The 25,039-nt window shown below is 38.8% G+C and overlaps 2 protein-coding genes and 1 non-coding gene across 8 annotated transcripts; 2 read left to right on the top strand and 1 right to left on the bottom strand.

Annotated features, from left to right (window-relative positions):
* The first annotated feature begins 7,983 nt into the window (after positions 1 to 7,983).
* TRNAA-CGC (transfer RNA alanine (anticodon CGC)) lies at positions 7,984 to 8,056 on the top strand. Its single transcript has one exon. It is a non-coding gene; the product is annotated as a tRNA-Ala (tRNA).
* Positions 8,057 to 8,297: 241 nt separating this feature from the next.
* LOC9272393 (putative 26S proteasome non-ATPase regulatory subunit 8 homolog B) lies at positions 8,298 to 15,475 on the top strand. 5 transcript variants are annotated; one of them, XR_001545559.3, is made up of 6 exons: positions 8,298 to 8,393; positions 9,019 to 9,096; positions 9,905 to 10,076; positions 11,264 to 11,456; positions 11,546 to 11,657; positions 12,852 to 15,475. XR_001545559.3 is itself a non-coding variant. In XM_066309646.1 (6 exons), the coding sequence occupies exons 3-6, from the start codon at positions 10,025 to 10,027 to the stop codon at positions 12,912 to 12,914; spliced, it is 315 nt and encodes a 104-aa protein (XP_066165743.1). In that variant the 5' UTR covers positions 8,298 to 8,393; positions 9,019 to 9,096; positions 9,974 to 10,024; the 3' UTR covers positions 12,915 to 15,475. The 5 variants fall into 5 exon arrangements, 2 of the variants coding, with proteins under 2 accessions (XP_066165743.1, XP_066165742.1); XR_001545558.3 differs by having other exon boundaries at positions 11,234 to 11,456; XM_066309646.1 differs by having other exon boundaries at positions 9,974 to 10,076; positions 11,369 to 11,456.
* On the bottom strand, positions 12,599 to 18,309 carry LOC4336952 (serine/threonine-protein kinase CTR1). Of its 2 annotated transcripts, none has more exons than XM_015781079.2 (14): positions 17,623 to 18,309; positions 16,641 to 16,945; positions 15,222 to 15,482; positions 14,929 to 15,137; positions 14,547 to 14,840; positions 14,429 to 14,469; positions 14,275 to 14,343; positions 14,066 to 14,166; positions 13,895 to 13,979; positions 13,693 to 13,791; positions 13,531 to 13,599; positions 13,290 to 13,421; positions 13,108 to 13,202; positions 12,599 to 12,990 (listed from the first exon to the last, which is right to left on the bottom strand). In XM_015781079.2, exons 1-14 carry the CDS (start codon positions 18,115 to 18,117, stop codon positions 12,909 to 12,911), a joined length of 2,337 nt encoding a protein of 778 aa, XP_015636565.1. In that variant the 5' UTR covers positions 18,118 to 18,309; the 3' UTR covers positions 12,599 to 12,908. The 2 variants fall into 2 exon arrangements, with proteins under 2 accessions (XP_015636565.1, XP_015636566.1); XM_015781080.3 differs by having other exon boundaries at positions 15,231 to 15,482.
* Between the last annotated feature and the right edge of the window lie 6,730 nt (positions 18,310 to 25,039).

Below are 25,039 nucleotides of genomic sequence, written 5' to 3'. Positions count from 1 at the left end.
AAAACAAAAGGAAAACGAGGAGGGTGAGAAATGCCTAGGGGTCTTCCATCTAACTTCACAAGATGGTGAGCTAGACAATCTGGGTTCGAAGTATAACCCCTTATAATTATTTAATATTAGATCATTCCCTAATGTTCGCCTCTTTTTTTAGAGGGATGGGGGATCGCTAGGGGAAAGGGGTTAGGGGTACATGTCATGATTTACATATTGCTATTTGTAGTTTCACAGGTGTCCAGAAGCAGGGATTGGATGGCCCTTGCTCCACTTGCGCGCCATAGCTATACTTCGTCAATCGTCCGATTAATGGTTACTTGTGGTAGTGCTTCGATGTTGCGGAAAGCCATGCTATTATTTTCTTTCCATATTTCCCAAGTGAGTATAATGAGGAGTGATTTAACACCATTTTCTTTTTTCCTTAGCCATGGTGTGGATGGTCTGGATCCACCAGTTCTCAAGGGATGATGTGTGGGGCCAGTTCATCGGTCGCAACTGAGGAATGCCTAGCCTTGTCGCTATAGTGTCCCAAATTGTTCTCGTGATCGGGAATTCGTAGAAGAGGTGATGGGCCGTCTCGAGATTTCTGAAGCAGAGTTGGCAGAAAATAGTTGTTTGGCCACTACCTCTGTTGAAGTCTATTGGCCGTGACCTTTGACTCTAGCGGAACAGTAGACCAGAAAAAAAACCTGTTTTGACCGTAACAACAAATATTTTTCGTACTACTAGTGAGCATATACAGTTCGTGACTTGAATTAATTGAGTTTCTTAACAAAATCTCCTTCAAAAGAAAGATACTTATGTGATTAGACATGCTGAATGCGCCCTGATGAAGAAGCTACAGAAACGAAGTAAACGAACGATTTGCGATCAACCAACCCAATCAATATCTCAAGGCATTGCACAGTGTGCAAGTCCATAAAACGAGCTGGAACTGGAAGCTGATTGATCGAGATCTCAAAACCAATATAATCCAGCTACTATATTAGACGGACGGACGGGCCACTAGGCAGGTAGCCAGGTAGGAAAGTTATAGCCCGGCCGGGGGCCTACACACAAGTGGCCCGGCCGGCGACCGTGCGAGCCAACCATGGTGGCGTTGCCGGGCGGTGCCAATTTGTCACATTTTTTTTCACATGCTTATACACATTAGCTAAATCTAAAAATTTTAACTTTAAATTAGAAGTTAATTTTGAGGTTTTTCATCGTAGTTTATTTTTCAACATTTGCTTTTAGAACGTTAAAAACACGTATATAAAATTTTTATTCAGAAATTATTTTTCATCCGTTTGCTTATTCCACAATGGGGTTGCATATATGCAGGGATGGCACCGTTTTCTCAGATAGATAGATCATCGCCACTAGCTGCGTGCGTACGATCCCAGATTTGATGGTCCAAAATGTGATGATCTTAGTACACTCTGGTCCGTGTATAAAAGCGCCAGGAATCGTGTGTAGCTAATTAGGATCGCGTACGTGAGGAATAAGGGGGCCGGATCTATCGATCGAGGAATGGCGCCCTCTTAATTGGGACGAAAATATGGGTGCGTGATGTATTTCTTACCCTTTCCAACTCCACGACTCGTTTTGGGGGCTGATCGGAAACGCTGGCCGCTGGAGCCGCCGTGGCTGTGGCCGTTTTCAGCTGTTGCCGCTACATTCGTTTTCGGGTGTAGTAGCCGCGGATAATATTAGGGTCGGTTCACATTGATGCTATTTTCAATTATATTATTTTATGATAAAGTTACCAAAATTTTAGCTACGTTTAATTTGCTGCTAAATTTTAGTAAATACATATGAAATCTTGCTAAAATTTGGTAACCTTGCTAAAATTTTGATAACCTTAACAAAATTTAGCAATGCCAAAATTTGGTAAAGTTGAAAATGGTAGCAAAGTGAACAAGCCCTTAGTGGTCCAACTTGGTAACTTGGTTTCCTTGGATTAGGCCTTGTTTAGTTTTTAATTTTCTTTTCTCCAAAACATCACATCGAATCTTTATAAATATATATGGAGTATTAAATATAGATAAAATAAAAAATTAATTACACAGTTTGCATGGAAATTGTGAGACGAATCTTTTGAGCCTAACTAATCCATGATTAGTCATAGTGCTACAGTAACCACATGTGCTAATGACAGATTAATTAGGCTCAAAAGATTCGTCTCGCGGTTTCCAGGCGAATTATGAAATTTTTTTCCATTCGTGTCCGAAAACCTCTTCCGACTTCCGGTCAAATATCCGATGTGACACCCAAAAATTTTCTTTTCACGACGGGGGTGTTTGGATCTAGGGACTAAAATTTAGTTTCTATCATATCGGATGAATTTGGAGTATTAAACATAGACTACTTATAAAGCTAATTATATAAATAAGAGCTAATTCGCATGACAAATTTTTTAAGACTAATTAATCCATAATTAGCATATATTACAGTAGCATCACATAGGCTAATCATGGATTAATTAGGCTCAATAGATTCGTCTCACGAATTAGTCCAAGGTTATAGAATGGGTTTTATCAATAGTCTACGTTTAATATTTATAATTAGTATTCAAACATCCGATCTAATAGGGAATAAAATGTTTTAGTTCCATCTAAACAGGGCCTAAATAGGCTCTAAATCTGCATCGTTCAATCAACACGTCTCCACAGTTACAGCATATGCACATCGCCGAGACGGTTGGACTACTGATGGAGGCTGGTTCGACCATCGATCATCAGGGACGTACGGAAGCAATCAACCACGAACTGATGACGAACTGTGCCTGTGGGGGGGATCGGAGTTAGGAGTTGGGAAAAAGGCAAGCGAACGAACGAACCGTCGCTATTAATTAAATTTCGATGAGGACGCATTCGCGCCATGACATGACATAAACGGTTAACCAGCCGGCTTTAAAATCTGCACTAATTAACATTTGGTCAATCGGTCGTGTCCCGGCCGTCGCTGCCTCGCTGGTGGTTGGGTTGGGACAGATCGAGTTGGTTACACGCACAACTTGTCGCTAGCTCTCTCTCTTCTGAATCCTGATCGATCCAGTACATGCAAATTAAAAGCATGACATGTACTACTGCAGCTACAAGTGATGTGTGTGACGTGCTTCCGCATCTTTTCCGTGCACTGCGACTGAGATAGGTATAATCCCTACGTCTCGGAACAAATTTTGTTTTACCCATTTTGCGTGTACGTACATGTAAAAAGATAAAAAGGACTAATACCTTTAATTTATTAAATCTCAATATAACTACTCCTCTTTTTATCTACTCTCTACATTTGTATTATAAATTACAAGTTATTTTTTTTTGCGGGGAAAGGGTGAATTTATTTCTCAACCAGGGAGATTACAATCAGCAATTATAAGTTCTTTAATGCAGAGAGGGGCATCAAACCGCCAAACTGCACAACTAATTTTTAACAAACATCACGGATTACAAATTAACTTATTTTGAAATAAAGAGAGTAGTAGATGTTCAGATATCCTCAAATTGTCGTTGTTATTCTCCTGCTCTATCAACTAGGAAAGTAGCCCGCGCATTCGCGCGGGCATGTATTGTACACATGATTAAACTTTTCGGTTTAGCCGATTTCATAGGGCATCACCAAAATTTCGGTCCGAAATTTCGAACAAAAGTTAGTTGAATTTGAACAAATATTACCAAAATTCATGAAAAAATACAAAAATTTGGCCGAAATAATATAGTATCGGAGGGGTCTGAAATGGCCAAAATTTCCAACCCTGATTGTACATTGCATTTGAAATATCTATATAAATATAATATCAATCGGCTGACACCTATTATGTTTAAAAGTACTTTTTTTATTTGAATAAGACACATCAGGTGAAGCCTCCGCTGTTCTTTGGTATTTTGCTTTGATAATTTTTCTAAGATATTTGTTAGGTTTAAAAATATATCATATTTAATACATCTGTATTAATAATTATCTATGATCTCTTGATTATATAGAAGGAAGTTCGATTCAGTTTGTTTGGAAAACATGTCTAACAAATCAAGTGTAAATTAGAACTAAGGTGTTTGGCCATTTTTTTAATAGAATGTTTACATGCTTTTTTTTACAAATTCTAAAGAACTATATTGTTAATAAATATGTTTTATTTGTACCATCAAGTAGTTCTCCTTCTAGTAGGTTTAAGTTGATGTAAGTTGTTACATACTTACATATAAATTAATAAAGACATGTCATATACCTCGCTTCCTTCTGATTTGTGTGATCTAAACTATCTTTTTCAAAAGAATATACCTAGTTAACATGAATCCAAAATTTTAAATTTAATAGTAACAAATATAACTTTTCAAAGAACTATATACTGTGAACCTTAGTGCGGTTTATATATGTAATAATATGTGGAGAAAGTCATAATGCTATGATATAGGATAGATGTAAGGCCATTAATGTCTAAGCATTTTAAAATTGTTATGAAAATGGAATATGCAATGGTTGGTCTAATTTTAGTGAAATGTAAGAACCCATTTTTTACGAACTTATTATAGTTTCTGTTACCTACTTTATTTTATATTTTATACCAGTTCAAAATATAGGCTTTTTGGATCTTTAAATCATTATTTTAATTATAAATACAACAATATTTAGATTAGAAATCAGATGCATAGCTTGCAATTTATGCATGTTTTAATATTTTTGATTACTTTTGGCTATATAAACAGGAAGGGGTGGAGTGGAGAGCTCAAGCCGAGAAGGGATGGGACGAGTAGTGCCGTGTTGTACGTATGTGGGGGGGGGGGGGGAGGGCGAAGTGGAGAGGTGTTTTTTTTTTATATTTTATCTAAATGATTTAAGTAAAACCGATGATCTATTTTTTTCTCAATTTTTTTGTTATTTTTCTAATTTTTAAAACGTAACACATTGCGGCTTAAGATTTTCTAAAAAATATATCTATTAGTTGAAAATAATGGATCTACCTACTTAAGTGGAAACTGATGGTCAGATGATTTTTCTTCCAATTTGTAAAGTTGTATTTTTATTTAAGGTGTAACACGTGACGCCTTAAGTGCGCTCAGAGGATGTACAATGATTTACGATAATATAATACTTATTTTCATTTTGTATTATGGTCTGTCTTTTTTCTATTTGGTTACCATGCAAAGGAACGGTGTCTATGTTTAAATCACGTATTTTCATTTTTATATAGTGAAATATGGGTATCATGGATCTTAAATTATCTATTTAATTATAAATAAAGCAAAAATTCAAATAAGTTAACATTATGATTTAAGAGGAAGAGAGAGTTGAAGGGAAGAGATTGCGCGTGGATATAATTTTAATAATTATTTTTACCGGGTTGTAGTGTTTTAGTTGCAATTAGTTTTTTAACTAAAAATTGAAAAACAATTTATTGATTGATTAAAATATATCCTTTTTACTTGTCTTTTCCAGTATATTCACAGTAGATATTAAAAATACGAACACTACAATCTAGTAATGTTATTTTAACTTATTCTAATGTTATAATGGGGGAGTAGCTTTTTAAAGCATTCCTATGTCTTTAAATGTAAAATAATCAAATAATCTAAAGACATAAGTTTATGAAATATTAGTTGTGTGAGTTAGATGTTATAGTTGCTTATGTTTTGCATAGGTTTTGCTTTCTAACAAACATATTTTTGAAACATTACTCATAGAATATTCATTTTACTTTTATGATTGTAGACCTAATTTAATTATTATGAAGTTATGTATGATGATAAAATCTATATTATTATTATTATTATTTTATATGTTTTTATAATTGCTTGAAGGGCACGCAAAAGTCAGGAAATCTAAACCAAAATGGCATTTTTTTTCAAAGGTAAATAGTAGTGAAATATGGTCTTCAACTGTAAATTTAGTTATAAATAATCTAAAGATTTACGCGGATCAGAAATTAGTTGTGTGATTTAGAAGCTTAATTGTTTAACACAAACTTATTGCTTATCTAACTAATAAGGCATGAAAATAGGAGAAGGAATAGGTGAAAAGTGGAGAAATGAATTGAAGGAAGAGGAGGCGTACATACGTACGTTCGTTTTTGTAAAAAAAAAAAGTAACTTATACATACAGTCTTAGGTGGGCCCAGGTTTAGGAGAGGAATTTTTTCTTGAAAATTAATCTAATGGTTGTAAATAATGGGTCCACCAAATTTAATAAAAATATGTTTTGTTATTTTAGAATTTTTAAGAATTTCACTAATTTATTATAGCATCACATGGCTATGGCTAATTAGGAGCATTTTTTAGATGTTTAATGGGCTTTTAGACATCTAATCTAATGTTCTAAAATATTAATCGGGTCTACCAATTTAAATGAAAATCGACGGTGATATTTATGTAAATTTATAGAGTAATATATTTTATCATTAAATAATAGTAAATATATTTTAAATATCATCATTTTTTTACAATGGTACTAAGTACGTATGTTTTTTTTGCTTATTGATTTTATGGTAATTCTGTGGGTAGTTTTTTCTTTCTTCTTACGCGAATAGTAGGTAAGCTTCATTCGTTTCTTCAGTTGTACATACGTAAGTTTTTCCCATATATACATAAATACGTAATATTTAGGATAATTTTTTTTATGATTTTGACCTTTCTCTTAAAAGTTTTATTTAGGACTTTTTTTTAAGTTGATTGTATATATTTGTGTCGTAAAGACCTTTGGAGCAAATAAATTCTAAACTCAAACCAATCAAAACCATGGAATCAAGTAGATATATGGATTAAAAATTATAGCAATTAACTTGAACTTATCTAACTGTTGATTCCTTTTATCTGAAATTATTTGTTGTAAAATAGGAATAGAGAATAGGAGAGGAGGGTATGGGGTAGATGGACAGATTGACGGACGTACGTACTTACGTAGGAGGTGGTGGGGTAGGGGTGGGGTGGGATTTAAATTTAATCTAATGGTCTAAAATATCAGGCCTACCAATTTAAGTGAAAATAGACGGTTAGATTTAATAGAGCCACGTGGCGGCTTAAGAGCATTTATAGGAACACCACGTGACGGCTTGAGAGCGTTTGTAGGAAGTTTAATGGACTTTAAGTATATAATAGAAGATATATATGAGGCAAAGCTTTTTTTTAAAAAAAAAATCGTCGTTGTTACAGATGCTAGCTAAATACTAGTCGTTAGGCGTTGCAAACTATAGAACTCTGTACTTTTGCATGTATGTCCTAGTATACCCTGCTAGTACTACTGCGTACGACGACACGAGTACATCTACTTAATTTCGGCTGTGTTTAGTTCAGCGTAAAGTTTGTATTTTAGTTAAAATTAGAGATGATGTGACTGAAAAGTTATGTATGTATGATGGGTTGACGTGATGAAAAATGACTGAAGTTTGGATCTAAACTTTGTATCTAAATACAACCTTCATCACGCGGTTTTTGGGTGAAAATTTAGCTGCTACCTAGCCTGACAGTATTACAGTAACTCTGTACTCCGCGTGCATGTTCTAGTATTCCCATTGAATTAATTTCGGCGTACATACTGGTGCCTTTTCTGATGTGTACGTATTCCGGTTGAATTAATTTCGGCGCCCAACTGTTCAAGCTAGCTGCTCCCCAACCTGTCCCAAAACTGAAAACTTAATTGAGAACACAGCTCAATCTAGCTGATAAAAGCTGGCTGCATATCTCTACAGAGTAGTATGTGAACATATCTATCTGTGTGGATTTATTGGTCATGACCACATAATAGCTCTAACGCTAAGGCAGCTGCGTAAGGGTCTATCAAGGTTCTGGTAGATATAGTTTCTCCTAAAATCTCCGATTGCCATAAACTCTTCTAAACAGTTCAAATTTTCAGTTAGATTTTAAGAAGTTATAGAATTTAAAAGTTGGGTTTTCTTCAGATTCTCACAAGTTGCTTCTCAAAATCAAACTCATTCAATTAGCGCCGAAGTAATAGTCAGAATTTCCCAGGACCTTTTGTATTACTACTTAAGGGTTTAATTATGATTCAAATCAAAACGGGGGTGTAGCTCATATGGTAGAGCGCTCGCTTCGCATGCGAGAGGCACGGGGTTCGATTCCCCGCACCTCCAATATAAAACGTTTTCTTTTGTTCATTTTCTGTTTGCTCATCGTCCCAAAAACTCCGCCTTCAGACTGTGAAAACGCCGTCAACTGCTTTCTCAGGAAAATCCGCCATACGATTCTGAAAACGTATTCCCTCTAAATACGTCGTTTCGCAACTCCCTCACTTTTATCGCGCCGTTGATCCCGCATCGGGCGGTCCAGACGACTCCGCAGCATATGCTCCTCTCCTCCCCCAAGAAAGAAAGCAGAGCAGTCAAAAAATCGGGGGGGTGGGAGCTCGGAGGAGAGCATCCGCTGCCATTGCCAACGATGGAGGTGGAGGTGGAGGTGGAGATGGAGGAGGTGAGCCACAAAGCTTGCGCGTCTCAACTTCGCGCGCGCGAGGGGGGAGGGGGGCTTTGCTTTCTCCTGCCTTTTGGGGATTTTTTAAATTTTTTTTGGATGTGGAACTTGGTGGTGCATCTGTTCGTCGAGAGGGTGGAGAAGCGATTCCGCTACAATGGAGGGGAGGGGATCAGGGGAGTGTGTTATTTGTTTAGTAATTTTGTAGCGCTCCTTTGGATGTTGTTTGTGCTTGGTTTGGTGTCCTGTAGCGCGAGTGGTTGATGTATGTGGGTTTGGTGATCAGTGAGGAGAATTTTCTTTTAATCTTTTTTTTTCGATCTGGGTTTGATCAGGATTAATTGTGTCAAATGCGCTTTCTATATGTCTAATTTGCTGGATTGTGCCACTGTTTTAGGGGTTTAGGGAACTCAGGGTTGAGGCCTAAAGTGTACTGTGATTGCTACAAACTGTTCACATTTTACAATACCCAATGTCACAATGTTAGGCTGCCGTTGTATTAGGTCCTTTTTTTTTTTTGGGGGGGGGGGTGTTCATAGAAAATGCTGGATTTTCCTTCTCTGCTCAGTAAATTCGCTGTATATCATACTATGTTGATACTCCTATTTTCTTTTCTTGGTTTCAGGTACTCCTGCCAATGTTTCCTAGACTACACCATCATTTGAGAAGACATCTAATGCAGTCGCGGAGCTGAAAACCACACGTAAGTTTTGCCGCGCTTTTGTTTTGGAGAAATTATACCCTTGCACTTATTTAGTATCACACCAGTGAATGATCATCTGAAATGTTCATTTTGGACCATTGTTTATAGGCTTATAGCTTTTTTTTTTGGTTCGACAATTGTTTATACTCCCTCCGTTTCACAATGTAAGTCATTTTAGTATTTCCCACATTCATATTGATGTTAATTAATCTAGACATATATGGCTAGAATGACTTACATTGTGAAACGGAGAAAGTAGCTGTGAAGGTCGAAACTCGACTAGTTAATAAACTGCTCCTTGCACATGCAATCCAATACATTGCATACACAGTCTCAACCAACAGGAAATGTAATGAAATACTTATATAGCAACATACTTCCATTTTGTATTTCGAAATAGACAAGTACAACCCTTGTATAACTGTAACAAGTCTATTACATATGCTGAAGATGCTCTGTTCCAAATTATAACGCTTTAATTTGGACCCAGCACAATCAACAATGTGGATAACTTCTTTTTATCCAATTAACACGGTAATTTTTAGGCAAAACTGGATCATACCACTCAAAGCTTATGTTTCATCGCTAGAAAATTAAAAGCATGAACTTGGATTTTAAAACAAAAAAAACTAAAACTTCTAGTGCTTCAGAACCAATTTTGCCTAATTTCTACCCTTGATAGCAAATGTCAGGCTTCCCTTTTTACTCTTTTGATAAGATTTTGTTGCTCATTGCTGTTCTTCCATCAATTTTGGGACTTCTTGTCAGATCTTTGTTATGATCCAACTATTTTTTATGTCTTTTGCAGGTGTTCAGTAGGGCCTAGCCATCAATTTGTATGTAATTTTGTTGTGGTGACTACTTTTAAATCTTTCAGGGGCTATATATGAGCAAGTGTTATCTTGAGAATTAATGTCAAAAGACCAAGATGCTTTCGAGAGGAACTTCTATCAACTCAAAGCCTTTTACATGGATACACGGTTTGTTTCTTCTTGAATACTTTCTGGTACTGTGCAATGTCAAGAACTCAAGATTCAATCCTTCATATGTACTCTGGATGTGGAGTGTCAAGCATTTATACTGTGTCGCCTCTTGCTTTTCTTCTGAACCAGTAACCATCAGCCTTAGGTTCTAGCGTTGTATCATGTTCTTGAAATTTCAGGATGGCATTGATAGGTGACAGAAAAACGCCGTTAAAGTAAATATTGCCATTGTTAGTGTTGAATTTTGTGGGAAGAGGAATTCATGTATCCTAATCTCTGTGACATTGTGAATCCCTGTAGTTTTATAAGAACAATCACGTTGGCATTGGACATTTTCTGCTCTTCTTTTTGGCCTGGGTTGAAGAAGACCGACCAAATTTCATTAAGATTTGGGAAAGATACAAGTTACAAGTAGCATCAACAGTATGCTGTCGAAGATGGAGGTGTCGGGTCCTGAACAAGCCCAAACACCAAGAGAAACAAGCCCTAACTCATTACAATCTTTTAACAGTCCAGTCTCTTTCCAAATGGAAATCTCATCCTTGATGTCTCCAAACAACTGGCCTAATGTGTGATCTCTGATTGAAAACCCGTGCATCATGTTCGTTCCAAACGAGCCAGCAGACCAGCATGAAAAGTGTGTCGCAAGATTTTCTGCATAAGTGTGTCATAGATCCCATAATTTTCTGAAAAGTGTGCATTACGTACATTAATTTTCTGTTTTTTCGGAGCTCTGCATTCCAGAACTTATTTTTATTAAATGCTATATTATTCTGTGTTTATTTGTAATTGTTCATCCAGTGGCATAATACCACCCTCCCCTGATGAGTACCCTATTTTGGGGCTTAGGCCCTGTTTGATTCAGCTTAGGATTATTATAATTTAGATTATTAGGAGTAAGCTGAAACAAACAAGTAGATTATTATGCTAGATTATTATAACCTATAAGTCAGATTACTATAATCCAATAATCTCCTCTAGAGGAGCTTTTTTCAGATTATTGAGTGGCTAAAGACCCACTACCCTTAGATGCCTCTAATAATCCAGAGAAACAAATGACTCGTAGCTTATTTTATGTCAGCTTATTATAATCCAACTTACAGTAATCTGATTTAATAATCTAGATTACAATAATCTTAAGCTGAAACAAACAGGGCCTTAATCTTCTGAGACTTTTGGCTCAGAACAAAATTGCTGAATTCCACGTGGAGCTGGAACTTCTGTCCCTAAAAGCTTGACTATCCTTGCATCAAGTTATGCCCTGAACCTTGAGTTTTCCTTCATGGAAGGTGCTTACAGCCAATTATTCAATGCTCGTCAAACTGTTCCACATGAGGCTTATGACTTCTTTATAGATCTTCTTGCTGAAACTATCAGGTGAGCACATTGCACATTCACGTTCCAGGTTTTTCATGTTTGGTTTCTGTTTTGAAGTTCCTTACCATGTTCTTTGTGTTCTTTTGTAGAGATGAAATAGCTGATTGCAGTGCTCAGGCATATGACTACTTGTCAATATCTTATGCAAAGAAAATGCTATTGTTTTCTTGTGACCAACAGCTTCTTAAGTTCATATCAGAGGCAAGTATTATTTTCTTACGCTCCTTTTATCCCATCCTAATTGTTCGATGCAATGGTGAATAATTGAACGATCTGAAGATAAGAAACGTATACTAGATGCGGGCATGGGCATAGACTAAACAAAATTATTATACAGCTACTGTACTAATTGAACCATACAGAATGGACTTTAGGATAATCAATGGATTGTGTTATATGATGCATGAGTGAAGGCCAAAATTCTATCCACTTCTGCACTGATCGTACTACCATTAATTCTTTGTATCTGAATATTCACGTTGATAACAAGTTCAACATGAATGGGATGTCCAAAATTGTTTAGTCCTTTTTGACATGGCAAAATCCAAACCTCCTGCCATACCCTCGCTTCAGCAAAACAAGAGAAGTATTAGCTACGTGAAGGAGCTGGACTAGCCACAAAGTCCCCGGGTCGATGGGATCGAGGAACGGGGTTAAGAGACGTGGTACGCTACTTGCTAGAGGTTTTTACAAGGTGGGGACAAAAATGATCCCGTGTTCCCGGGTCAAGAAACGCTGCCACCGACCCTGTTTCCTGTGACTGCTGGAACATATAGTTTAGATTCCTAACACAAGCTGGACTTCTGCATGTAGTTGTACGTACTAGGTAAGCCCAAATGCAACCATCAGCTTAAGTTAGATGTCACTAAGTTTTATTAATTTTTTTTTTGCTTTTTAATTCGAGATGGAGCTTGATAATATACTGAAAACAACGGCAGATTTTCAGGGCATTTGGTATGCCGATATCAAAACCATAAACCTGAGAGAGTTTCAGCTCAAGTATATGATGTTCAGGGCGTCTATCCGGACTCCTGTAGAATTTAATGGCTTATCTTGCTTGATTTCAAAATGATTTCCTTTCCTCATGTGGGCTAATTGCAAAAGGACGTGTTATCGTGTTTTGTAGTAAACCGAGCGAATCATGACCATCTGAATTCTGCACATTAATTTCAAATTTGTATGCACTGTACAAAATTCAATCCAGAGAAAAAGAGGAGCAAAAAACAATATTTTTTAGATATTAGTTTCTCATGCGGAAAACGGAGGAAAAAAAAAAGGTGACCTAACGAACTCGATGCAGCATTGGACTTGTGCTGCTTCAACTATCCTCTCCTTTCTGTAGAGAACTCAGATGCCTTTAAGGCAACTGACTTACCAACTTATTGTTTGCTGTAGATTAACATTAACAGGGAGAACAAAAATAAGAAGGCGACCAACAGTCTTCAGTATTCGTCATGAGCCACCAAGCATCGATTTGAGCAACTTCTTCAGCGTGTCCACGATGCTCGAAAACGACGGTCGCTGCCTTGGATCACTGAAAAAAGGAGAGCAAAATCACTCGCTGACAAGTTGGTGTTCTGAACATAGCATGAAATCAAGCAAAAATTTGTCTAAATCATGGAAAAATTTCTTCAAAACAAACAGTGCTTACTCATCCCAGCAGGATTCAACAAGAGCAGCTAGCTCAGGGACTGTCTCTTGTGGAATTGGGAGCCTTCTGTTCTGGAATGCAACTGCTCCTACTACCTGCACAGGTTGCTCTGCTGAATCACAAACCACAGTCCCGTGTACACAAATGCAGGATCAGAATAAAGAGAAGATTGAGATAAATACTTGTGCAGGGCTTAGGCCATTCCATGGTTGCTGCATTGTCATGAGCTCCCATAAGATCACTCCAAAGCTGTACACGTCGCACTTTTCGTTTGATGGCTCGCCACGAAGAAATTCTGGTGCCATCCATTCTGGCTGCAGTTTTCAGGAACAATGGATGATCAGAGCCAATAATTTCAATGGCAGATTGCTACTTGAGCTGGGCAGATTGCTACTTGAGCTTGGACGGTAATATGAAACTTACTGTTCCAGCAACTGATTTGGAGGATATGAAGGTATTCGCCTTAAATCTGGACAAGCCAAAGTCACCTACCTGAAGTTCGTATCAACGACAGTAAAGAAATAAAAAGGTAGAACAAGTTTTCGATCTCGCTGTTACTATTTGGGAGTTGAATTTTGAACCAACCTTCACGGACCAGTTCTTGTCCACCAGCATGTTTGGCGTTTTCAAATCCCAATGTACAATTGGAGGATTCAGGCAATGGAGATAGTTGATGCCTTTCGCCTGCATTACAAACAAAGCATGGGTGATACATTGTTCAGAGAAACCAGTAACGGTTCAGATGCATACAGTATGCAGAAGAGAAGAAAAAAGCTGTGATACATACAACATCTAACGCCATGCGCAAACGACGCCTTAAATCGAGCATTTCTCCAGCAGATGCCTTGTTGATGAGACGGAAGAGGCTCCCTCTATTTGCATCATCAGAAAGATTATTTGGTGAAGGACAAACTATCATTGATAGGTTTTGTCAACTGAAACTGAGGGAGAGGTTCACCTGGGCAGATACTCTGTTACTATCGACAAATGTGGGCATTTTGTCACTGCACCCATGAATAACACCACATTCGGATGGCGAACACGCTTCATGATTGCAATCTGTAGTGGTTAAAAACAATTTCCAAGTTAGAAAGATGGAACTGGTTTGTGATCCAAAGGAACAGTTAGTTCAAGTTATAAAGAATCAAAGCATAATGGGGCAGAGACCTCTCTAAGGAATTCTTTCAGTTGAGCTTCGCCGACATCCTGGTCAGTAAGCACCTTCACTGCAACATCCTACATTTCAAATCTACAACCTCAAGTTTATGATCTCCAAAGGGAATCAAGCTTACACAATGAGCCAAAAGTTCAATATACTTACAGAGCCGTGCCAGTCAGCACGATACACAGTTCCAAACGAACCTGCATTGCATTTCAGCAGCGATCAGATTTCACATCATACAGGTAAATCAGTAACAAACATGAAGGTAAAGAAGTACCGGCGCCTACGCGTTCCTTTAGCTCGATCTCGTCCCATGAAATCTCGAGCCAATCGGCGCAGAAAGACGGCTCGATGCTCAGCCGTTTCAGAGGCGTAGCACTGGAGATGTTGTCCTTATCGCCACTCTCAGAACTGATCTCCATCGCCTTCATCTGCTTCGACACTTCGAACACTGCCATACTGTTCTTGTTGCAGTTGCCGTTCTGCGTGATCTGACCGCATTTTGGCAGCATGGCTTCTTTGGTGGCTACCTGAACAGAGCTCTTCTCCTCGGCAACACAGTACTTAGCAACTGTACGCAGCACAAGAAAGATTGTAAATGGCTAATCAGAATACTCCAATAACATATTTGCTGTGGAGAAAGAATGGTATATCTGTACCTGAATACTGAGGATTTGACAGTATCGAGTTGCGACGATCTCCAGATATCGCGCGATTCCACGAAGCAGCCGGTGTTGCATAGTTTGCAGAACTCATTGTACATGAGGTCTTGAAAGGTGAAGGCACGGAGGAGAGCAACTGGCCATTGATAGACGAGTCTGGACTGCTGAGTCTTCCCGGCTCAACGACGAGGTCGACGACGTACTCCCTGAACCAACCAACCAGCAAAGTTCAGTCAAGTCATATGCAACAGCACATCTGCTACATTTCAGAGGGAGATCGACAGACTGACCTTACAAACCTTCTCTCGTTGTCGATCTTGACGAGGCAGGACGAGCGGTGCGGCGCGGAGCAGTACTTGCAGCCCTGCGCGATCCGGCAGGGAAGGCCGATGAAGTCGGCGAGGCTCTTGAAGAGGATGGCGCGGTGGCGGCAGAAGCCGATGGAGAGGCTGCCGATGGGGACGACGACGCACCTGTGCCGCTTCCTCAGCTGCTTGCTCACCGCCTTCCACCGCATGAACAGGTCCCCGTCCTCCGACCGCAACGCGCCCCTGCACAAACACAAACTCCATTGAAAGTCGTCAGAGACCAATGCTGAATGTTCGGTGCAACTATGCCTGAAAGTGAACCTGCAACTGAAATCTGAGTCTACATGTCTGCAAGTTCTGACGAGCAAAGCACAACTTAGTTTTTCTCTTTCATATTGTAAGACATTTTAGTTTTATCTTAAGTTAAACTTCTCTAATTTTGACTGAGTTTATAGAAAAATACACCCGGTAACAAATAAATACACTACCAAGACATTTCACGGTGGGTTTAATAAAACTAATTTGATGTTTCAGTTGTTGGAGTATTTTTTCAATAAACTCAGTAAAACTCAAGACAAGGTTTGACTTGGAACAAACCTAAAACTACTTGCTACAATATGAAACGGAGAAAGCATATGTCTACAAAATCTAAGAGCAACTAGACTTGACTGTTAAGTATAGTCCTTAATAGTTCTTGTGGTCCATAGAGTACAGATGCATGGTGACACTGTACATTTCAAAGACCAATTAAGCAAAGAAACAGATAGTAGATGCAACTTGCACAGGTACAGACAAGTACAGAGGTACGTGCAGCGAATTAAGCCTGGGCGTACTACTCCGTTTATACAGCCGTACAGTACCTAGATTATCTAGCTCACTTATTTTTCTGAAAAATGAAGCTGTGTTCACGTGTTCGTCGGTGCTCATGTTCACGGGGACGATCGAGCTTGTTGACTTGCCCAGTCCTGTGAATCACATTCGCAGTTGCATCCACAGCACGGCGGCTAGTACGCCGCTAATTTTTATCAACGAACAGACTCATCGTTTGTTGTACAGGTGAACAACACAACTTAAAAGATAATTTGTGAGGAAAATTTTTATATACAGTATGTTTTTAATTTAAAAACCAATAATGAAAAATAACACAACAAAAAAAATCAAAATCAACTCTAAAATTAAATTTTAGCTACGGCTGATAAGCTAAAACGCAAACTAACGAACTCTCGTCGATAATCCGGTCAACATTTCTTGTAAAATGCTCCCTCCATCCCAAAACAAACTCGCTTATAGGTCGGTGGGTTTCTTTTAGGACGGAGAAAATAATCCAGGTTTCTTTTAGGACGGAGAAAATAAACCAAGACAACAGTAAGGGGTACATTGCATTGGTTAGTGTGTGATTACCCCATGTGGTCGGAGACGAGGACGGCGAGGTGGCGGACGAGGTCGAGGGAGACGCCGGCGGCGCGGTAGAGGTCGAGGGCCCGGCGCTCGAGGTCGGCGAGCGCTGGGTCGCCGCACTTGTCGACGAGCACCACCTCCAGCACCGACGACTCGCCGCTGTCCACCGCCCGGAGCGCCACCAGCGTCGGCAGCCGCCGGCCGTCCTCCGCCGCAGCGTTGCACATCGCCCACACGTGCGGGTCCACCCCCAGGATGTTGTAGAACCCGTGCGCGATCTTGTCCCCCCACGACAAGCACCCGTTCACCTGAACATACACACACAACAACACAAGATCAACAAGATCATTGGATCACCTATCAATTCAGCAACAGTTTAATTAGCAAGCTGTTTATAGCTATCAGTGCAGTGCAGTTAGCTACAGAGAGTGGTAGTTAATTGCTGCAGGATGGATTGGTTAAAGCTAAGTAAGAGATTGATTAATTAAACAGAAATACTACTAGTGTGGTTAGGGGGCATGATTAGGGAGGTGCTAGAAGGTTACACGACTCCCTGCAACTTGCAATATACAAGCCCTTATTGAATTGTATAATATATGTACAATGTGCAGCCACTGAGCATGCATCAGAATGGAGACTTCAATGGGAATAGATTAGAGTCAACATACTACACAGTTCGCAATTAGTGCGAAATCTTTGATTAATTAAGCAACCCACTAGTAAAAAAAACATCAATCTAGAGGCTACAAACTAACTGCAAAATGAATTGAAGACTAAAAAGAATTTAGACGAAATCTCCAGCAAAACTTGAAGCTGAAAAAAACTGTTTTCTTTGGCAGGGAGAGAAAGAAGTTTGAAATTTGAAATTTGCATAAAAAAGAGAAAGTTCAAAATGGATTTGTGTCTCTCTTTCTCGAGCTAAGCTATGGCATGGCATGTCGTGTCAGGTCGGTAAGACCAAAGGCGAGCTGTGTACACTACCCACCCAGAGCCGGTAGGAGACAGCGGCGGCATCGGCCGCGACGTCGGCGTGGTTCTCGGCTTCGCCGCCGCCGCCGCAGCCGATGAGGAGCTCGGGCGGGACGCCGGCGAGGAAGGCCTCGGAGGTTAGGCGGATGGCGAGGGAGAGCTGGAGGTAGTAGCCCTCCCTGGCGCGGCGGACCCACGTCTCCCTCCCTCCTCCTCCGGCGGTCGCCGCCGTCAGGTTCGACGCCGATCCCGGCGCCGTGGCGGTGGACGCCGTCGTGGCGGTGGTGGCGGTGGCCGGGTCGGTGGAGATGCCGGTGAACCCGCTCCCGGCGCTCCACTCCGCGGACGCCGGCGCCGCCGCGGCGTCGCCCTGCAGCAGCGCGTAGTCGGCGAGCAGCGGCAGCCGCGTGTCGTCGACGGCGAGGAGGTGGTGGTGGAAGCCGGCCGGAGCAGCAGCCGGCGGCGGCGGCAGTGACGGCGCCGGGTTAAGCAGGCGTCGTCGGTGAGGCATGGCCGCCGGTGGAGCTAGCGCCGACGCATGGAGATCAAGCTCGCTCGCTAGCACCACCACCGCTCGTCGGAATTAGGGTTCGGAGAAGAGGAGGAGGAGGTGGTGATGCAAATGGAAATGGAGGAGGAGGCGGCCATGGCGATGAGAGGGAGAGAGATGAGATGAAGAGTGGTTTAATTCAACTTGCAGGGTGGCCCTTGGGGTGTACTCCTAGTTTATTTTAAATTATTTTTTGGTTGCTATCTCCAATTTTATTTGATCTTGTGCATGTCTTTGGTCATGGTTTACCCCCTGCATTTTTTATATTCTGGTGATTTTTATATTATTGTGTGTGTGTGTATGTCTGCATGGAACCATAGTACTATCGTTGTTGTTTTGTTTTTTTGTTGGGATTTTGTTGTTTATGCGTAGTGTAGATTAGACAGGATATGTGTTTGTGTTATGTTCTTGTGGAGATAGATGATGATGAGGCTGTGAGTGACCAAACAGGTCCAATGTTAAAGTTTGGAACATACATATGTGGTGAGCTGTTGATCATCTGTTAGGTGAAAGTATTTTTCATTTATCAAGGGGATATTTACTCATTTATTACATGTTATCTAAATAGTGATAAATAATTTAAGAAAATTGATAAGATAGATTAATATGAAATATATCACTCGACAAACATACAAGTTAAATTTTACTTCTATAGACTGTAAAAAAACAATAAATATAAATGCGAATGTATGTTAATTATTTTTAATTAATTAATTTCTTTTTAGTTTATAGAAGTCGAATTAATTATGTCTTACATATTTATGGAGTGATATATTTTATATTAGTCTATATTATTAATTATTTAATAACTATTTATTTAACATACTCCCACCGTCCCAAAATATAACAACTTCTAGCCTTTAGAATTTGTTCCAAAATATAACAATTTCTCTACCAACATTCTCTTCTCAACCAATCATAATCCTCCACCATTCTATTTTTCCACCTACCTTCACTTCTCCAATCACAACACTCCCTATTTAATTCTACCAACATTTTTAATAATTATGTCAACTCTAAAAATGCTTATATTCTAGAACAGATGGAGTATTGCCTATTCGAGAAAATCCAAATTAACTTCCTATACTATGCAATGCAAATATGCTATTTGTTTTTCGTGTACTTTATTTCCCTCCTCTTTCATCAGGAGAGCCGAGTTGAAAAGCTAGAAGAAATTAGCGGATCAGCCTTAGGGTCCCTTTGAATCGTAGGAATAAAAAAAACATAGGAATAGGAAAAACACAGGATTCTGACAGGAATACAATTGTGAAACAGAGGATTGCAAAACACAGGAAAAACATAGGAATGACCGTTTGATTGGATTACAGGAAAAACGCAAGAATCAGATGAGAGAGATAGACTCAAAGGAAATGTTCCAAGAGATTAGACCTCTCGCTAACTTTCCTCCAAAATGTGCATAGGATTACCTATTCCATAGGAATTTTAAAGGATTAGATATGATTCAATCCTTTTTTTCAAATGTCTTCATAGGATTTTTTTTCATAGGATTAAAATCCTTCAAAATTCCTATATTTTTCCTACCAATCAAATGGGCCCTTAACATGTATAGTATTTTTGTTTCTGCTTTTTTTTTTACCGAATTGACACGAAACACAATTGTATGGCCAGACATCGCAAAGGACGACGGGCCCCTGAGTCCGAATCGGCAACTCCACGAGGGCACGCGACCGAAAAAGGCCGGGCCGGCCTCCCACGCCACGCCACGCCACGCCACGCCACCCCGGCGCGCCGGAAAGCAGCGTGGCAAGGCGGCGCGTGTCGCGGAGAGGGGACACCCGTCGCCCGCGGACTCCCTCCCGCCGCGCGATGGGTTTCTCGTCCCGTGATTCGTCCACGGCCGGTGGTGGGTGCGGCGCTGGATATATATCGGAGCAGCGGATGGACTGCGGACGAGAAGGGAAAATACCAAATCGAGCTGATGCTACATCCACCGCAAACGGAAACCGAGGCCTCGGCTGGGTGGGCAGGTCGGCGACTGCTCGGTGTTGGACATTTTTTTTCTCGAGCTCTAATTCTAAAATTTAGTGTTAGGAGTAAAGTTGGGAAGAAGTATAAACCCAATTTCATCTCTTTAATTTATTAGAGTTTTATCTAGGGTCCTGTTTATTTTAGCTTAAAATTATTATAATCTAGATTATTAAATCAGATTACTCTAAGCTGGATTATAATAAGCTAACATAAAATAAGCTACGAGTTGTTTGTTTCTCTAGATTATTAGAGGCATCTAAGGGTAGTAGGTCTTTAGCCACTCAATAATCTGAAAAAAGCTCCTATAAAGAAGATTATTGGATTATAGTAATCTGGCTTATAGATTATAATAATCTAACGTAATAATCTACTTGTTTGTTTCGGCTTACTCCTAATAATTCAGATTATAATAATCCTAAGCTGAATCAAACAAGAACTCTCGCTCTCATTTTAGATGGAGCTAAAGTTGTTTGGCTGAGCTGAGCCAAACAGACTCTAATAAAATGGGATGACTCATTACCATAAAATTAATTAAGTATTAATTATTTTATTATTTAAAAAAATATAAATGTTTAAAGCAATATTTTATATATTTTTGTTAAAAATACACTATTAAGTAGTTTAAAAAGTGTGCACATGATGTGTTGAGTTGATAATTTCAACCGAAGAAGTCAGGGAGCACTCCCAGCTGTTTTGCATGTAAAATTTCCGATGAGTTCCCAACTTACACTCTCTTCTTTTATACCACACGTTTTCTAAAAATACTAAACGATTGCATTCGCTATAAATATTCTATCAATAACAAAGTTATTTTAAAACGTCGTATTAATTATTTTTAAAAAAATTTAAGCTATTAATTAACTAATCATACACTGATCCACCGTTCTGTTCTGTGTTCTTGGAGGGAAGAGTTCTGGACACTTGAGTTCGAACGCAAAGTCGACCGATCAGTCAATCAGGTTAATTACTTGGAATAATTCTCGTCTTAAAATATAAGGAATTTACAAATCACGTTTTCTAAACTACGTACTGGACTTAATATGAATTTAATAAACAATTAAAAACTTAACAAATATTTATAAGAGTTTTCTGAGGTTTAAATTAGACAGTGTAACTCACTGTCTACTGTTTCTAGGTCTTCCGGAAAAAAAAAATCTTTTCTTTGCATGTCGTAATAAAAGATTTTGGTGTTCCAAAAGAGGGCTTAAGGCTTATGATTCCAAAATGATATTGATCAAACGCTAGATTCAAGTACAGCCTTACTCTTCAAAGCTCTAAGTAAAATATGTTATCTTTGCCCTAACAGCTTCTGATTTAAGCAAAGCTAAACCACACTTTAGAGAATTTTATCATAACCAACTGACGCCGTACCATACTATCTTCCTTTCTTTAGGCATAAGCACGTCTAGCTTGTGACCAAGTACAGTAATTGTTAAGATCGCCACTGTGCAAATTAAAAGGCTAGCAAGTATAGTAATTAACCCAGGACCATCAGTTCTCACTAGATTTTGATGCATGTGCCTCGAGAAACGTGCCAGCTCTACTGTCGCTCAACGTGGAGGAATCCCTTTTTTTCCTCCGCTATTAAGGGCCCTTTGAATCACAGGATTGAAAAAACGTAGAAATAGAAAAAATGTAGGATTTTAATACGAGTGCAAGTGTAAAATAGAGGATTACAAAACTCAGGAAAAACACAGGAATGGCCGTTTGATTGGACCGCAGAAAAACACAGGAATTAGAGGAGAGATGAAAACTCATAGGAAAGTTTCCATGAATTTCCTCCAAAACTTGCATGTGTTTAGGCATTCCATAGGAATTTCATAGGATTTCATAGGATTCATTCCTTTGATTCAAAGGGTTATATAGGAAAAATTCCTATAGAAATGAAATCCTCTAAAATTCCTATAAATTTCCTTTGAATCAAAGGGGGCCTAAAACAGTTTTGCCAAAAGAAAAAAAATACCACCTGTCTAAATATAATATTTTTGAGTTATGTATTTGAATATGAACATGTCCATAAACATTGCTAAAAGTTATTACATTTTAAAACGGAGAGAGTAGTTGTTTTGTTTAATAATATGAAAAATGCATGCTCAGCTAGGAGAGGCTCGTGAGCCTTTTCTTTTTAGAAGAAGAAAGGGAAAACTCTTGTAAAGATGCTTAAATGGTTGTGTTTTGAACTTCAGATACCTTTTTGCAATAAAGGTTTTTTTCAGTTTCGGTTTTCCCGTGATAGTTTGATCCTGAATCTTTTTTTTTATTTTCTGTTATCTATTAAAGAGATGGAATTCACAGGGATGGTGTGTTCAGAAAATATGGCATTCATCAAGTGCTAATAAGCTAATAATTAATTTTATGGGGTCAAGAATGAGATTGTCACCTGGGACTTGCTTGAAAAGGACGTGCATATATAATTTCTGGAAGCAACAAACTTGCCATGACCTAAGTGATGTTAACAACCATTTTCTCAAAAAGAAATGGGCAATGATCTCACAGCCTATTTGTACATGATCTGATCACCAATCACAAGCCATCAAGGTTTGTTTCTGGTGACACCACAAAGCACGCATTAATTTTTAATACCATCACAGCGATAGCTGCCATTGGCCGCAATTATCCCCCTCCTAACTCCTGTAATTATTGTTAATGCTGCAGCTAATGGAGGCCATCAAGAATGGAACTTCAGACATGTGAAAGGTGGTTGGGGTTGGGGAGTGGACACAAAAATAGCAAGTCAAGAAAGGGAGTGTGTTTTACTTAAACCCTCGAGAGCACATGCATACCTCTATGTGTGTTGCATATGATTCGAATAGTTATGAAATTTGGAACGATTGAATAGATATTATATTACTGACCTCATTTTAACCTAAATGCTGAATGGAATGGAATATATGAACGCGCACGCTTCCTGAGCTCCTAAAAGTCGCTATTTTTGAAAAAAAAATCCTCATATAAATTTCTTAATTTTTTTTATGGCAGGTAAATTTCTGGCTTTGGGAGAAAGCCGAAAGAGAAACAAGACAGAGTCTTACACAAAAAGAGAGAGAAAAGGGAAATATTATTTCAAAATCCATTTTTGTACCCTAGAATCATTCATCTATTTGGTATTCCATTCCATTCAGCTCAAAAGAACACAATCACATCTATCTCATCAACAAATGAATGAAACTGTTTGACCACTTTCTTGAGAACATTTTAGCTTGGTGTTTTAGCATGATCAGTAGGTTATTACATAGGCAAGCATGCACGGTTTGCTTTGCTTGGAAGCCAGCAACCAGGATAGATGCTTGATGGGGTTCATCCTAGTTCTAGTTGGGAAGACAAGCAAAGGCTGCATATGGGGACTTCAAACTTTTCACTTTTGTTGTAAAATCATATCTCAGTAATCATTATATATAAAGATAAGATGTTTGTGTGTCGTGAGTAATGACCCATCATTTTGCAATGCTACAAGTTGCACTAAGTTTATGAGGATATATATCTCCTTTCTGTTTAGTATTCTGGTTTGATGACATATACACTTCTAACAAATTTTATGCTTGCTTCCAGGAGCTACCATCCGTGACCACGACTCCATGAGTTATATATCGAATTTTTCAAATTTTCTTTCAGGTGAACGGCAATGGACGTCTCTAGAAACATAAGTCAACTTTTAACTGATATAAATTCAATAGATTCCAGGGAATCTCCCCAAAAATGTGTGTATGAATTCTTGATATAATAAGGTCAGAGACATATGCTTTGTATCCTCCATTCAGCTAACTAATTATCCATAGGCTAGAGCAATTTTAATATTGGGAAGTGGCATCAAACTTCTTGTAAAGTTGGGAGCAACCATTTATTGATTGTTAATCCAACTAATACTGATTTGTAAAGTTTGGTTCACCCACTTTCTTGCTCAGTAGTACGGTATACAATTTTTAAAACATAATATTCCTGTGTTCTATTCTGCACCACCAAAAGCTCCTCTGGATTTGTTTTAAGAATTGTACTTGCCAATTTTTACTTCTACTCCTCCTGTTCGGATAGTAGCATCTAGGTCTTGATGAATTGCAGTTAACACAACACTCCTGACATGCCCTTCAAATAATAATAACAATATATAAGCTTTAGGCCATTTTTATTCAGATTATCTAAAACTAAAACCAAGTTGATTTGTTCGTACCCAGCTCATATTATTGGCTAGCCTGTCATAACTGACGTCAAGCAGCAACATCAGCTCCAGTTCAGAACTGAGGCAAATCAATTTACAAAGGTTTTGTTTGTCAAGCATTCATGTATTACCATCCATGCAAAAAGTACACTTAAAAACTAGCCTTAAACTTCACAACTGCATATTCGAGATTTCTTGGAGCTGACTATTCATAACTCCAGAAATCAATAGACTTGGATATGTAATTATATTGATAATAATTGAACAAATTATTTTATTTTATTTATTTTAGATAATATAATATTTTGAACTATTATAATTTAACTTCAATCCAACGTGGATCTGTGATCCTTAGATAGTTAGATTAGATATATCAAAATAGGGCCTTAATTCGGTCAAGGAGGACCCATTCTTCGAAGCCTCATCCTCCCATACTTCAGTTGAGTTGCCCCCATTTTCAACCTGCAATGGATGAAGTTTCAGATAGCAAAAGCACATCGAGCCGTGAGAATCTCGAAAGTTCAGAGACTTGTGCGAAGAAAACAGCTGCATGATCGTTCTACACCCGATGTCGGCCACGCTCCGTCAGCTGAGCTCCTTCTTGCTCGTCAGAAAAGAAGAACAAGATGGCAGCAGCGGGTAGGCCTGAATGTGTTTTTTTTTTACCTTTTTTTCTTTTCAGTGTGATGAGAAACAAAACCTGCTCTTCTCTTTGGTTTTGGTTTCCCAGTGTGAATTGGA

The sequence above is a fragment of the Oryza sativa genome, chromosome 4 (genome assembly GCF_034140825.1).
Source record: "Oryza sativa Japonica Group chromosome 4, ASM3414082v1".
Lineage (NCBI taxonomy): Eukaryota > Viridiplantae > Streptophyta > Magnoliopsida > Poales > Poaceae > Oryza > Oryza sativa.
Note: the sequence above shows the minus strand (reverse complement) of the source record. Positions and strands in the feature narration are given on the sequence as shown.